Source organism: Lutjanus erythropterus, chromosome 17 (assembly GCF_056507025.1).
Source record: "Lutjanus erythropterus isolate fLutEry1 chromosome 17, fLutEry1.hap2, whole genome shotgun sequence".
In the NCBI taxonomy this organism is placed as follows: Eukaryota; Metazoa; Chordata; class Actinopteri; order Lutjaniformes; family Lutjanidae; genus Lutjanus; species Lutjanus erythropterus.
In genome coordinates, this window is record NC_139333.1 from 25,073,720 (window position 1) to 25,089,242 (window position 15,523).

The 15,523-nt window shown below is 41.3% G+C and overlaps 1 protein-coding gene across 10 annotated transcripts in view; it reads right to left on the reverse strand.

Annotated features, from left to right (window-relative positions):
* Positions 1-15,523, reverse strand: part of tanc2b (tetratricopeptide repeat, ankyrin repeat and coiled-coil containing 2b) — a 242,583-nt gene that overhangs the window by 47,072 nt on the left and 179,988 nt on the right. For 9 of the 10 annotated variants that reach the window (XM_084740358.1, XM_084740357.1, XM_084740356.1 and 6 more), the window contains 3 exons: positions 14,739-14,922; positions 12,959-13,207; positions 2,270-2,401 (listed from right to left, as the gene is read on the reverse strand). In XM_084740358.1, the coding sequence (XP_084596484.1) occupies positions 2,270-2,401; positions 12,959-13,207; positions 14,739-14,922 (565 nt within the window). Of the gene's footprint in view, positions 1-2,269; positions 2,402-5,733; positions 5,878-12,958; positions 13,208-14,738; positions 14,923-15,523 lie in introns of those variants that run through there. The other variant, XM_084740363.1, reaches the window with a different exon arrangement.

Sequence of the window (15,523 nt, forward strand, 5' to 3'; positions counted from 1 at the left end):
AGGGTATGAACCCCCCAGACCCTCACTCTGTTTTCAAATCCTCCCTATTTTTTGGGTCTCAAAGTTTACAAGTAGGGACACCATGTAGTGTTGTTGTCACAGTAGCGATTCCTGAGTTCCTAATGACATATCAGGGTCGTATTATGATTTATTACAGTAAATATGTTACAGATTTCTCATTTAAACACTGCTTAGCTTTGTGGTGACACAACCTGACAAAGCGCTCTTTGTGAACTCCTCCAGTCTCTCACTCCTCTGTCTCACACACAAGGACGCAGCAGACAACAGCTGACAGCCTCCAGCGTCCAACACCAACAGCTCAGCAGCATCACCGCTCTCATACAGGAGCGCAGCCGTACAGGACACGCAGACATTTACATCTGAGACAAACTGCAAATCATCCGTCACCGGCTTTCTTTAGGATTTTAAAAATAACTCCTCCATCATGCAGCTTCGCCTTTGCGATGCTCAGCTGCTTTGAGTTGCGTTTGTTTGTGGATGAAAAAATAGAACAGAGTCGTATTGTTTAGATTCTGCACTGTGTCTGATGTGAAGCAACGGGGCTAATCACAGCCCACCCTGGAACAAAACAGCATTTTTAAAGTTCAAATGCTTTGAAGGCTGTGACTTGTGTTTGCACTGATTTTCACCTGAAACGTCTGCACAGACTCACGCTGCACGTCCACAGCCAGTGAAGAGTATCTCTAATGGCAAACAGTTTTTTGCTTACAGCATGTTGCTGCAGTTTGTCACGGTGTGTCATGGATAAACTGGAATTTACAGGTTTAAAATGGTGACAATGGTGTGAAAACCCCGGTTTGAGTTTGGCTCTCTCCTCTCTCAGTTTTCTGTTTATGTTACAACTGTATATATATATGTTTTATGGATAAAATAATATTAGAATAAAAATGAAACACACTTAAATTCAGCTTGAAGTATTAATTATAATGGTTGGAATAGAAGAAAGGTACAAATTAGTAAAAATACAAAGAATTAAAAGGAAAAATGGGTGTTAGGGGTCACAGGGGGGAAAGCTGTGTGTGTGGATGTATGTAGTGGCATGAGTGTATATGAATGTATATGCACAAAGAAGTAAGTTGTGTTGGGAAGACAAATATATATGTATGATTCAGAATGTGTAGGAGGAGTCAGATCACTTCACTATAAGCGATGGCAGTGCTCCGCCTTTTAATAAATAGATCTTTTTGGAGTCTCAGGGAGTATGTTATTTGTATTTTAGGCTATTTTAATAGAAAGACAAACTCTCTCAAAATGTCCTACATCCTTTTCAGTATGATTTTTTTGCATTTAAGTCTTCACCTTTTAGTCTATTGACAAAGAAAGTGGAGCCAGACAGGAAACTGAAGAGAAACAGAGAGAGAAATAGAGCGGAATAAAGTAAAGGTCCCTGTCCAGAGTTGAAGCAATGACACTGCAATTACACCTACGTCTTTTTTACGATTTTTTTTACTGTATATTCAACATCTTTTTTTTCATCTTTAAAGGAGCAATGTGTAGCAACTGCATGTCCAAAAATAAGTACTACAGTCCACATGGTGAGTTGGAGCCACGGACTGTATCTTAAATAGGTTCAAATCCTGTTTAATAAAGGATCTACAGTTGATTTGAATAATCAATCATTCTGTGAACATTCGGCATGAATTTGAACTCTAATCAATGTGAAACAGGAACAGTCGGTTTGGACCGTAATGGAAATTTTTAAAGGAGAACATGCTGGCTGTGGTATTGTTGTCAGAGAAGTATTTCAACTTAGCATGTTTCCTTCATCACTGATGAAACACTGTGGTTGTTTTATGATTAGGTACAGTAAATATATTACAGATTTCCCCTTTAAGCTTGTGTTAGCGACAGTCCTCATTTCAGTCATCTAACAAAAAGCCCATTGACTTGAAGACGGGGGAACCAGACGTGCAAGTATGCTAACTCATCTCCAGATTTTATGACTCATTCTTTCAGCGCTCTGTTGACAATCAAAGTAGAGCCAGACAGGAAACAGGGGACACTGCACTTATATGGTACACGTCTTAACCAAGAGGCTACAAGGACGCCCCCGTCTCCTGCTAAATTTGACTGTACTTTCTTCTTTAGAATTCTAATATAAAACATCCCTCATATCTTGAAGTTGCATCTGTATTTTTCCAAACAAGAGAACCAGCTTTCTGTGTTCATGAGGGGTGATGAGGGTGTGTGTGTGTGTGTGCGCGCGTGTGTGTGCGTGTGCCCTCTTTAACTCCGCCTCGTTGCTCACCTCTCAGGTCCTGCCCGGAGCGACCCGGCCCGCAGGTGGTGCTCTGTCTGGGCATGCGCAGCGAGGTGCGTAATGGAGTGTGTCTCTGCTCATCCAGGTACGCCAGGTCCTCCAGGTGGGCTGAACTGGTGGCTGTGGTTGTGAGTTTGTGCGAGACAGAGAAAGAAAGAGGAGATAGTATCGTCAGTATGCATCTGTACATTGAGATACAGTAAATAAACCAATTCTATACACACACACACACACACACACATAAGAAGGTGTCAGTGGTTCATGCCAGTGTCCGGAGGCAGTTGTCAGGCTCCCGCTCTCATCCATGCTAACTCCTACAGGAAAGAGCGAGCCAGCCCTACATGGTTGTGTCCTAAAATTCCCTCCTCTCAGTGTCTGTCACGCGGCACGGAGGCAGATGCCATCCGGCCCCTCTCAGGATTAATTAGCTCAGCAGACAAATGTCTTATTCATGGAGTGAGCGCCGTCTGACGCCGGCTGCTGATTGTTCACACCACGCTGTGTCTTCAGGGCCAACGCTCGGAACCAGTGAATGTTAAATGAGATTAGACGCCGCCAGCGTGAGTAAGCGGCAGACTCGATTCTCCGTCACACCTGAACCCCACAGTTCAGTGAGAGCCGAGGGAAGAGACAGAGAAGGAAGTCTGCACAGTGAAATCCAGGAGAGACGGAGGGAGGTCATTTAGTTTGTCCGTTTAAAATAATTTGGCTGGAAGAAACTCTACTAATGCAGCTGTAATGGAAAAACTAAAGATCTGCTGATAGAGGCTGTGTATTCCCAGTTTATTTCAACTTCTGTCTAAATTTCAGTGTTTACTTTAGTTATGAAAACACTGCAATCACTAAGGTAATTTCTGAATCTAGGAACATCGCGCCAGCAAAGTCCGATGGGGCAAGAAACACAAGTTGTCAAACGATCTGACAGGTTGTAAACAGATTATCTGAACGACTTTATTTGGAAGTAAAATCCAGGGTTTCTACGCCATTTCAAAAGCCAAATTTAAGCACTTTTCAAGAATTTTCAAGGTGCATTTTCAAGCTTTCCCAGCACCTTACAGCTGTGGTAAATTACATATTTAAATACATACAATCAAAATGATCATTTCACTTCTTCATCACATTAAATCAGATGTTATTGTGCTACAAACAACCAAAATTATATTTAGATAGAATCCTAAAGAAGGGTGACAAATTAAAAGAAAATTAAACAAAGAGTCACCTGCCTGACAGGTGACACTTGCCTGAGCAATTTCTTTATCTAAAAAGCCATTTATTACTAAAGTAATGCAGCTGCAATTTCAAGCATCTTGAAGCACAAAATCTTCAAAAAATTCAAGTATCTTTAAGGATTTCTAGCAACCACAAGGACCCAGAAAACTGAAAATGACTGCACCTAAAATAGGGTTTCGCCGATATATTTCTTTCAGGGCTGACACCAATACTTGATTATACCAATAACTGATGTTTGGAAATGATATACATGTGCAGTACAAATTAAAATCTTCAGAATAACATGAACTCTTTAAGCATCCATGAAATTAAAATAGAACTTTTCATCATTATCTTAAAACAATAAGAGCAGGGAGCTGCCAGCAGCATTTGTTTAAGTTAACTGAATTGAATTTTAATGAGTAAATAAACAAAATAGCTCCCCACAGTTTTATAAAGTAAAAAAAGAAAGAGGGGTGACTGCATCAGAGTCAAAGTAGCACATTTTTAGATGAATTTATGTCATTGGATAAAAGTAACACAGATTCTGATAATTGTAAAAAAGGCAGAATATCAATATCAAGCTGATAACCGGTCGACCCCCAACCTGTAATGTCAGTAATAATCCCTCATAGCAAAGGAAAACAGGAAGTTGGTGTGTAAATGGGCATGTGATGGGCATTTATAATGGACAGCTCAGGGCTATCCTTAAGAGTTAACTCAGGGATAACTTAACCCCCTTTCACACACACACCTCTACTAACTCTGGGTTAAACATCTGTTGGTGCAGCTCAGTTTCTGACTGCTCATTTAATCTCTTAGCTCTGTTTCACACTGGTAACTTTCAGCTCTGGGTTTAGTTGATTTTCATGGGATAACCCTGCAAAACTCGGGGCTAACCCTGCTCTGGAGCAGAGCCAGCAAGCCCTAGGCTAAAGTCGGGGTTAGCCCACTTTGTCACGTGCCAGTGGGGCTAACAGCAGTGTGAAAAGCCTTCTGGATGTTTGTTTAAAACCCCTCTGATCATCTGACTGCTTGTGTTTCCTGTCGCATCAGACTGTGTCAGCGTGTTCCCACATACCACCATTAAACTTAGAGACTATAATGTCATCATGACCGACAGAACTAAGCAACGAAAATTAAATCCAAGTCGTCAAATTCTAAATCAAATTTCTGATTTTTCCTGTCTTTTCATTCTGTTTAAACCAAGTATTTCTTCACAGTTGCAGATAAAGATCAGGCTACACTAACTTAATTAATATTATTACTACTTTTACAATTAGATTCCAGTGTCATCTGTGTAGGACTGTTTCCGACTTGTGTGATCCAAACGTTTCCAAAACTCCAGAGTGCTGTAAACTGCACAATTTCTTGAAAAAAGACAGGTGTAATTATTTCTAAAATTCACGACATATCTAATTACATATTCAGCTCCAGTCCATATTTGTTGTTGTTCAGCCTTTCAAAAACATTTTCAGTGCAGTAAAAAAACACTGTGCTCTCCCCAGGGAATCACGCACCTGTATTAACAGGGCAGTCTAGCAGTATGAATTACATTAAAGTTGATGAAACTGATGAGTTATATTTATGAAATAAAGTTAATTTAATAAAAAAAAAACTAATTTAATCTGATGAATCACTTTATTCAAGTTGAGGACTTTGTTCAAGGATATTTATGTTTATGATGATGACAACAGACATTAAAAGCTTCCTCTGAAAACTTTGTTAGAAGCTTTGAACGTGAAAAAAATGACAGGTAGAATCAGTACAGCCCTAATGATGAGCGAGATTTATCTTCATCAGACCTGGGAATCCTTTTTCTCTGACACGATACCTGAAATACTCTGAGGTCTTGAGATCCTAAGTGGAAACACGAGGAGTTGGGGAAAGACAACCAAATATTCCAAACCAAATATTCTTCTTCAATCCATGTTTAGTCTTTCAAAAACAACAGTTTGCTTTCCTGCTTGCTGCACACAGAGGGAGGCACCTGTGGTTTTGGGGCAGTCAAGCCGCATAAATTTATGTCACAGAAACTAATGAGTTATATTCATTAAAGAAAGTCGCTTTAATTTAAAAAGACTCATTTATTTAATCCCATGAATTACTATTTCAAATTGAGGATTTTGTTCGAGGATTTTTTAATTTTTTCTAGTGTGACAATGTCATAAAATATGTCAACAGACATTCAAAGCTTCATTTGTAAATCATGACCTGGGAATCCTTTTCGTCTGACACGATACCTGAAACACTCTGAGGTCCTGAGATCCCAAGTCAAACTCAAGGAGTTGGAAAAAGGTGTGACTGGCAGTGCATGTTTCTTCTCTCCACAAAGTAAAGGCGCAGTAATCCCTCAGAGTGGCTAACCGCCTCTCAGCAGCACCTCAGCACCGGTCCTGTCCTGTTCGTCGGTTCAAACACCGGTTTCTGTGCTGCTGAAGGACTGAGCATGTGCGTGACTCTGTGTGTGTGACTGCCTGAGTCACTCCAGCCACGGACCCAAAAATGAGCCACATGGGTTTCCCAAAATGGAGGGAAAATGGCAGCTGAGAATGCTGAGGGCCTGGCCCTGATGGGAACGGGGGTGCTGGTCATCCAACTGGGCTAAAAGTGGAGACAGTGGAGGCATTAATCTGCTGCTGCTACACCGAGGAGGAATGACTCAGGAATACAGGGCTGAAAAGGCTCCTTTTTCTCCTCTCTTTCTTTTGAATGTGAGGACTCAAATCTGTGTGCTCATCATCTCTATCTGCAATGCAGCAGGCTGCTGGGGATCACATTCACTGCTCGTGAGCCTCTGCGCTAAGACTGCACGCGCAGTGAAACGACAAAAAGAAGAGGAAAGGAAAACAGTATGGAAGAGAGAGAAAGTGGGGAAAAAGTCGAACTGTGCAGCAGAGAGCTCAGCTGCCACATCAGACACTTCCTGTTTAAAGACTGACTGGTAGCATGAACGCATGCGTGCGCGCACACACACACACACACACAGCGTGCACACACTCAAAGACCGGCTGGGCTGCTGTCCAGTGCCAGGCGCAGTATCAGCCGGGGAGCCGGCTCAGATATGAGGTGGCTGCTGCCGGTGCTCTGAACGCCTCACTGTTCTCCTCTCATCTCCCCGAGAGATGACTCCCAATGATAAATAATGGAGGTGCTGGTATTTAAACAATAATATTTCCGGGAGTGTATAAGCAGAGGTGGGATCGGGGACAAAAAGGAAATCAGGATAAAATGGAAATCAATGGCACTTGTCCGCCCCACAAATTGAAAAATGTTATCTCAGGTGAGCTGTTATCTTAATTTAGTGAATTTAGAGTCTATAGAGTGAGTTCACCGAGTCTTTTAGGCCCCTTTAGTCTCTGTATGAGCAGGAATTCAACAATCCCCAGGCTGTGACTACACAAGCTGCCACATAAGAAGCCTAAAAACATGGCAATTTCAAAAGATCAATTCCCCTATTAAAACAACACTCGCCTCTTATAGCAGCAACTCGCATAAATATTTAAAGGTTGATTTTGTTTGCCGAGGATTTTAGATGTAAGATTTGTGAGATTTTTGCCTCCATCCCGGTATAACGGAGGTGAACTGGAACTAGGACTGGGTGATAAAGCTGAATAATGTGTCATGATAAAATGTTTAATATAAGCTGATATCACAAATTACTGGTCATTTTTAATTAGCCATTTTAATAAAGAACTGGTGGTGGGGGGGGGGGGGGGTTGAGTTTAACAGCCTTACTTTGAGTTTTCTTTATTAACAATTTCTCTACTAATTTTATTGCATTTAAGTGAAACTACTGAACCATTTATTGAGCAATTTTCTTGCTGCTATTGATGAAGTTTCTATTGCCAATACATATCACTCTTATTTTACTGCTCAGGCTTAACTGGGAGCGACTCTCTACCAAAAAAGGAGCCATCATGAATTATCCAGAGTGACAAGTGCATCATTTCTCGAAAGACGGGTTGGGGAATTTTTCTTCCATTAATGTGAGCACCAAACGAACTGCTTTCACCTGTGACGACGGCAAAAATGTTAAAACCATGACTGTCACGCTGTAGGTCAAGTTTTGGAGGGAAGTTTTTTTTTTTTTCTTTCGTTGCTCTGTGACTTCCCAAACTGGGTTCGTTATCACGTCACTTATGTTAGTTGCTGTTTCTGGCAAAAGCAAAACTTTGCAGAGCTGCTCAGTTGCTCTTTACAAGGAACACGATCACAATCAGTTTACAGCCAGTGAAAACAGCTGTATGGTGTGTGCAACGTACAAGTTTATAACATAAAATAATTTAAGTTTGAGCAGTCGTATAAACTATTTAATTTTGCTCTAGGAGCTCTGTGAAATCTAACAAACTCAGGGTTATTTTGGCTTGGGCTTAGTTTTGCACAGACACACTCTGATACCTGATTCTGAGTCTGAAACATGGAGAATATGGAGTTTGAAAGACATGAGTGTTCATCTCATCTCGAAGTTACCGTAATTACTCATTTCCGACTTGTAAATAGCACTTCCTTCATAATTATGACTGGAAAACTCCTTTCCTGAAATCTAAGCTCTAAAGGGCTTGTTGCTTAATAACACAGACGTGCCTGAAAACTAAACAAGCACGAACGCCTTACGTTAGTCAACATCTGTCTTTCCAGGAAATTAAAACAACATTTTGTTAATGTAGTATAGATTTATTTTTTAAATGTATAGGCCATTTATTTTGACATATTTCCACATGGCCATAACCACACATTAAGATGTTGTGACTCTTGCAGGTCATAAACATCCAGAGTAATTTATCTTTAAATCCACTTGTTCAATTTAGTAAATTATACGTACACTCACTATTGATCCTGGCCCAATTATGTATAATTTTTTTTTTTTTTGCAAAAGCAGTTATATCTTTTCAGACAAATTCTGTCCATTTTTCTCCAAAAGAAATCAGTGAAAATCAGTGAAACTCTGCTCTCGAACTGCCCAACAACGCCACATTCACCCCCTCCCTCGATATGAATATGAAACGCTGCAGACATGCAATAGAGTAGCAGCAGGTGATCAAGGGTGTGTGTCAGGGTTCAAATGCATTTTTGGAAGTTATGAAGGTCACATATTCAAGCTTAGGATGTTAGAGGGAAAATTCTGCACTTCAATATCCAGTCAGTGTTGATGGTAAATGCAGTCGATTGAAGAAATAAAATTCCTCAGTTTGTGCAATATTGTCTAAGAAAGCTTAGTTTTCCTGCATACGGAGCTGTGCCAGTAGTGCCTACATGTACCAGGATGCACTGTGCACGAGCTTGTAATGCCCATGTAGCCATATATCACCAGCCTAGCTTAGAGCTATTACTTTGCTGGCGAAAACATGGCGTTAGGTGACTCATCTAGCACGCATCCTGTCTACACAGAGGTGGAGACTAGAAATCCAAGCCTGTAGTTCTTCCTGCATCCAGTGACGTCACTGTGACATCACTGGATGCAGGAAGAACAACAGATTTTGGAGCATTAGAACTAAACTTTCTTGGAATTTATTGCTTCAACTGATTACATTTACCATCAACACTGGCTGGATATTCAAATGAAATATGGCAAATTTCTCCTTTAAGTTGATCTTAAACCAGGCAGGGAAGGTATAAGAAAATGCTACCTAGTTGCATTATGGGAAATGCACCTAGTATGAGGGACTACAAGTCAGACTGTGTCTGCTGCATCAATATCAACCAGTCTTTTTATAGCCTGCGTCTTGTCAACCTTAGGGAACACTCTAGTGTCTATTTAATTTCCATTTTTAGCTAATGAATGAGCAAGTTACATGTTTGCTCTTCTTGTCTTTCAATTTTTCAGTGCAAAAAATATTCCTGATAGTCAGTAAAAGCCTCATTTTAAAATTCTGGTCAACCCCGCTCCTCTCGACTGAGCGGCATTAGTACCATGAAGGCAGAGAGAAAATTTAATACTCGCTCTTGGTTACTCCTTCCTCCATATCCATCCTAAGCTCTACCAACGCACTGCCTTCATTAGGTAATAAAGTAGCCCCCTCCCTCCCCGTTTTTCCTCCCCAGTCGCCTCCGTATCTCTCCCTCCCTCCCTCCCCGCACTCCTCGCACATCAAAGCGAGTCTCTCTGTCACTCTGGGGGATAGAAACGGTTAATGCCGGGGGCTTTGATGTTCCACTGCTGTGTGAGACCAGCCAATCCTCAGCCTGCGCTCGCCTCCCATCCCTACATCATCTAATAATTCTTTGTGGAGGAGAGAGAGATTATGAAACTCTCTTTCACTCCTCTTCCTCGTGCATCCATCTCTCCTCTCCCTCGATACAGAATTCCTGCTCCCGACAAACACAAACGCCTTCAGAAACCTCCTCATTGTGTTTCTTGCATCATCTGCAGCTTATAGTACGTCTTTAAAGCTCCAGCTCCTTTGAAGGTCTGGGCGCGGAGGGGCGGAGACGAGATTGAGGGTGAATCTCTAAACCCGGCAGAGTCGCCACACTGCCAGACAGCAGTGTCAAACAGCAGAACATGACCGGCATAAAGAGAGGGTCAGGGCTGTGGCGACGGGCCCTGTCAGCCACATTACAGTGTTTAGTGAAATACATATGCGTGTCTAACAGTACGTGCACACACTCTTTTTTTTTTCCAGTGGGAGTGAGAGGAGTGCATAATAGAGCTCATCGTCTGTAACAGCCTCTCTGATGATGAGAACAATAACACAATCAGGCCCATTAGGACCGTCTCAGTGTTATGAAACTGACATTTTTCTCCTCATATATTTACTGTTGCTTCTGGGAGCCTGTTTTGAGGCGGCGGTGGCCTACAATAAGAAACACACATCAATGAGACCTCTGTCAGCAACACAGACGCCAGTTTTTTTTTGTGATATTCCTCTAGCTGCAGTATGTTCTTCTTCTTCTTCTTCTTCTGCTGAAGCTTTTTTCCCCCCAGACTGTTATTCTGCTCTGTGATTTCAATCCACACCAGAGGGCTGTGAGAGTTTAACAAAATACCACTGCGGATTTATTGCAGCTACTTGAAATTTCAACATAAACCCATGAAATCTGAAAACAAGAGTCGCTTCATTCCTTAAAAATTACAGCAAAATGAGCCAGAGTCAAGCTCCTCTCAAGACCAGGCTCAGGTTTTAGGAAGTTTACCCTGATTTATCTCAGATTTGCAGGAGAAATGTGGTCTGGAGCTTTGGGGGTTTTCCTTCATAGAATATCTGGTAATTGAGCAGTTTTCAAATTAAATATTCCCCTCCTGAACTGCTCCCACTAATTTACAAAAATATGTAATATTTATGAGTATAATCTGAGTGGTTAAAGCACTGCTAAAAGCCAGTGAGACAAAAGGAAACCAAGGTCTTCAGATACTTTATCAGGTTTTTTTTTGGCACGAAAACAATTACAGATTTAGGTGTTATCTACACGTACACTGATATTTTTAAAAAATGAGTCATTTCCTACATTTTGGCCTCTTGTCCACATGCAAATACAGTTTTAGGAGACAGTTAATACAAAAGCTGCTTCCTCTGTGGATAAGCAAAACAGAATGTTGTAAAAATTACAGCAAATTTAATCAAATCAAACCAGAATTAAGCTCCTCCTAAGACCAGGGGCAGATTTTAGGATGTTTCAGGTTGATTTATCTCAGATTTATGGGAGAGATGTGGTCCATAACATTTTTTCTTCACAGAATAAAGGAGTTCACAGATTAAATAATCCTCTCCTGAACTGCTGCCTGACATCACAATAATTTACAAAAATATGTGATGTTTATGGGCAAATCTGATCATTATATCACAGCTGAAAGTGAATGAGACACAAGGGAAGGAAGAATCTTTAAACCAAAGTCTAAAGATACTCAATCGAGCTTTTCTGGCACGATACATTTACAGATTTAGGTCTAGTTTTACATTGCTAAAATAAAGATTTTTGAAAACTGATTCAATGATCAGTGATCCAAAAGGATCAATGGAAAATAAAAATACGCCTCTGTCTGGAAATTCCCACGGCCCGTCTGTATCACAAAGGTCTGTCCGAGCTTGGGCTGCAACTGCTGATTATTTTCAACATCGATTAATCTGTTAATCGTTTTCTCAATTAATTGATTAGATGTTTGGTGTATAAAATGTCAGAAAAATGGGGAAAATTGTCAGTCAGTGTTTCTCAAAGCCCGAGGTCATGTCCTCAAATTTCTTGTTTTGTCCACAACTCAAAGATATTCAGTTTACTGTCAAAGAGGAGTAAAGAAACCAGAAACTATTCACATCTAACAAACTGGAATTTAGTAAAAAGTACGTAAGTAGTTATGAATTCTTCAGATTCCTCAAAACTCCTCAATACGTGCACGCCCGTTGTTGCTTTGTGTGATGAGCATGTGCCTGAAACAACAACAACAATGGTGGACAACTGGTTTGGTTAGAACTGCCAGGTCATGTGTCAGAGAGGTGCTTAAGAAATCGTGGTAACAAAATAGGTGTCCAACACTATAAACATGCTCAGAACGCTTGTACTGGCCTGGCCTGACTGTTTTGTAAAACTACGGTCATGTGGACCGATGATTTTTCCTTTAAACAGATGGGAAAAATAACTGTTAACAAAATTACTTGTATGCTTGTTGTCCTTAAAGGTGAAATGTAAAACCCCAGCATTCAAAAATAGGTACTGCACATTTAAAATATCTAGAATCGAAACTATGAGCTAAAGATATTTTGACAACGACAGACGACGACAAGTCCTTCACTGTCAGCTGTTTATACCTGTCAGCTGTCTGTCAATGTAAAGTCAAGCCACTTATCCTGAAAACAAAAGTCCACCGCTCTGAAAAAACACACTCTGGAGTTGGATTTCAGTGACTGCCTGTCTCACTGCCTGCCAAACTCCATTAACAAATTGCTCAATTTAAGCGTGATAAACATCTACTCCTTCTAAAATATTATTAATGATTTCTTAAGACCCATAAACAGACACTTACTCATTTGGCAACAATTCGGCATTAACTTAAGGTCCATGTAATGTGAATAAACATGAAACTTAACATGGTTCCTTAATCTCTATCATGGTCATTTTATGATTTAGGGCAGTATTTTTACATATTTCTCCTTTTAAATACATGCAGATGAGGTTACACCTGTTCCTCAAAAACATTAGTATCTTCCTCTTCTCTTTACAATTGTGTTTCACGGTGACATTTGTGGGTCACATAAACGGACGTCACAGAATTCAAAGGGAAGCGTCACGGTTCAAAAAGGAAGAAAACAAGCAAGGAAAGGAGGCTTGAAAGGAGTGAAGAGGGAACACTAAAGGAGTCAGAAATAGGGTTTAATATGACTCAGAAGCAGCAGTTCAATCCAATTTTGCCAGAATAAGCACTCGGTGTTGGCAGAATTTGCATACTGCATGCCCATGCATCTGTAAACAGCCTTATTTCTGGCTCCTTTTTCTACTTTTAGAGGAGAGGGGAGGAGAGAGGAGGGGACTCACCAGCCACAGAGTTAGGGCGGGGCATGAGGTACAGAGGGATGGAGTGGGCGGAGTGGGAGGACATGCTCTCCAGGTTGCGCTCAGGGATTTTGTTGAGGCTGTAGGTGGAGGCGGTCATGTTTTCATCCACCCTGTACAGGAACGAGTCCATGCCTGATTTCTGGGACTGCCACAGTTTCAGGTTTCCCCGGGAGCCCTCGCCGTATTTGCCGCCTCGCTCCATGTTCTCGGAATAGCTGGTCAGTGTGGCTGCAAGAGAACAAAACAACAACGTCTTATTGACAAATGTGAGTCATACTTTGTGCTTTTAGGCCATTTTCACACTGGGTTTGTTTTTGAATTTGACTGTCATCCCTTCACCTCGCTCAGCCCGTCTGCCTTCACACTTATTTACTGTAGCTCTGAATCGATCTGCGGTCGGCTGATGTAACGCTTTCCTCATCAAACTGCAGGTGTTCACACACTGTTGCCAAGAAACAATGTTGGCACCGGTTTTGACACAAAACGCTTCACATCAGTGAGCATTTTCTCTTCTGTTCTCTTGCTAACAGTGCGAGAACGCCAAAGCTGATGTCAACGTGACGTGAGAACTTTAAACGTCTTCCAGTGGGAGTAAAGACATGTTCTACCTGCATCAAACGTACCGCAGCTTGACTGGAAACTGACCAAACCGCAAGGTCAATGACAAGGACCGCCCACTTGTCTGAGAGTAAAACTAGTAACTCTCAAGTCCAATCAGATAAATGATTAATCACACTGTTTCTGTACATGCTTCACTCTTAGAAATAAGGGTTCCAAAAGCATTCTGCCTGAAGGGCTGAAGTTCTACCCAGAGCCACTTGCTTCTAAAGAACCCTTTTGAAGACCAAGGGTTCCACTAAGACCCCCTTCATTCAAGAAGTGCTTTTTGGAAAAAAAAAAAGTGCTTCAAGGACTGCTGAAATCCTTGAAGAACTTTTTCATCAAGGTTCTTTGTACCGTTTCCCGGTAGAACCCCCTGTGTGGGTTCTGGATAAAACTGTTGGAATATAAAGGATTCTCAGTAGAACCTCTTGAGTGTGTTCTAGATAAAGCTCATGGAATATTAAGGGTTCTCAGTAGAACCCTTCAGACGGAGGTAGAGGGTAGATATAACCCTTGTATATAAAAGGTTCTCAGTAGAACCTCCTGAGTGTGTTCTAGATAAAACTCTTGCATGTAAAAGGTTGTCAGTAGAACCCCCTGGGTGGGTTTAGATATAACCCTTTTATATAAAAAGGTTCTTAGTAAAACTCCCGGGAAGGGCTCTGGATAAAACTCTCGTGTATAAAAGGTTCGAAGTAGAACCTCCTGAGTGTGTTCTAGATAAAACTCTTGTATATAAAAGGTTCTTGGTATAACCACCTGGGTGTGTTCTTGTTAGCGCCCTTACAAGGTTGAAAGGTTCTGGGTCCTAGGTGGAACATTACATCATAGAAGGGTTCTCTGTTGAACCTTCCACAGTTTTAGGTGAAACCTTTCACAGATGGTTCTAAGTATAACTTAGCAATATTTTGGCGTCTAGATTGAACTCTTGAAAAGTTCTACCAGGAACTAAAAATGGTTCTCTTACGGGGACAAGCTGAAGAACCCTTTATGGCTCTAGTTAGCAGCGTTATTTCTGAGAGTGTTCCCTGACATGTCTACAGCCGGTATACAGGCCAGGGGAAAAATATGATCCTTTTTTTTATTTTGGGGTGAACCGTCCCTTTAAAGATTTTTTGTTTTACATTTACACTCGCTCGTTAAGATCGTCTCTCACCGATAATCCCGCTGTCCCTGCTCTCCAGGGTCGAGGTGGGACTGGTGACAGAACCGTAGGCACAGTCCTTGTTGCCGGCCTGGCCAGGCATGGCAGGGGGGAGGGTGGAGCAGGGGCTGCCTGCAGGGGGGGAGGCAGTGCTGCTGGTCAGGGTGGAGCACGGGCTGATCCTCTGGTTCTGACCCTGGAACACAAACAAACATACATGCATATTTTTAAAAGCTTTGTTTCCAACAACTTAATTAGTTAGTGAGTCACATAGAGAGAAAAATGTCACCTTCATGTAGTCAGTCCTTTAAAGGATCTTCTCTCCCACACTCTCCCATTTCTTAATAACAACTGATCATTTATAGCATTTTCCTAAAATATGGGTTTGAAGAAGCTCTATGAATCAGATGACACCACAAAGCTTAAGAAAAAAACACATTTACCATATATTTACATACACATACGCCTTCAATGGCCAGCATTCTTTCTAATAATGTTAATAAAACCTGTAAATAACACCTGTAGCACCTTTACAAATGTACATTACAGCAAATACTACTGCAGCTGAGGAGTATCGCAAGCAAAAACAAGCAATGGAGAGGTAGTCTACATATCAGGGATGTGAGCCGGAACATCTAAATGCAGGAAAACAGTCATTTCCCCTTTTTAGAACCAAAAGGGAGTGGCTTTTGCAAAACCAGATTGTGCACAATCCCATGGCACAAGTGTGGTTGTGTAATGCAGCTCTTCCTAAACATGTGGAGGGACTGTAGGAGCTGTGTGACAAGCTTTAAAGG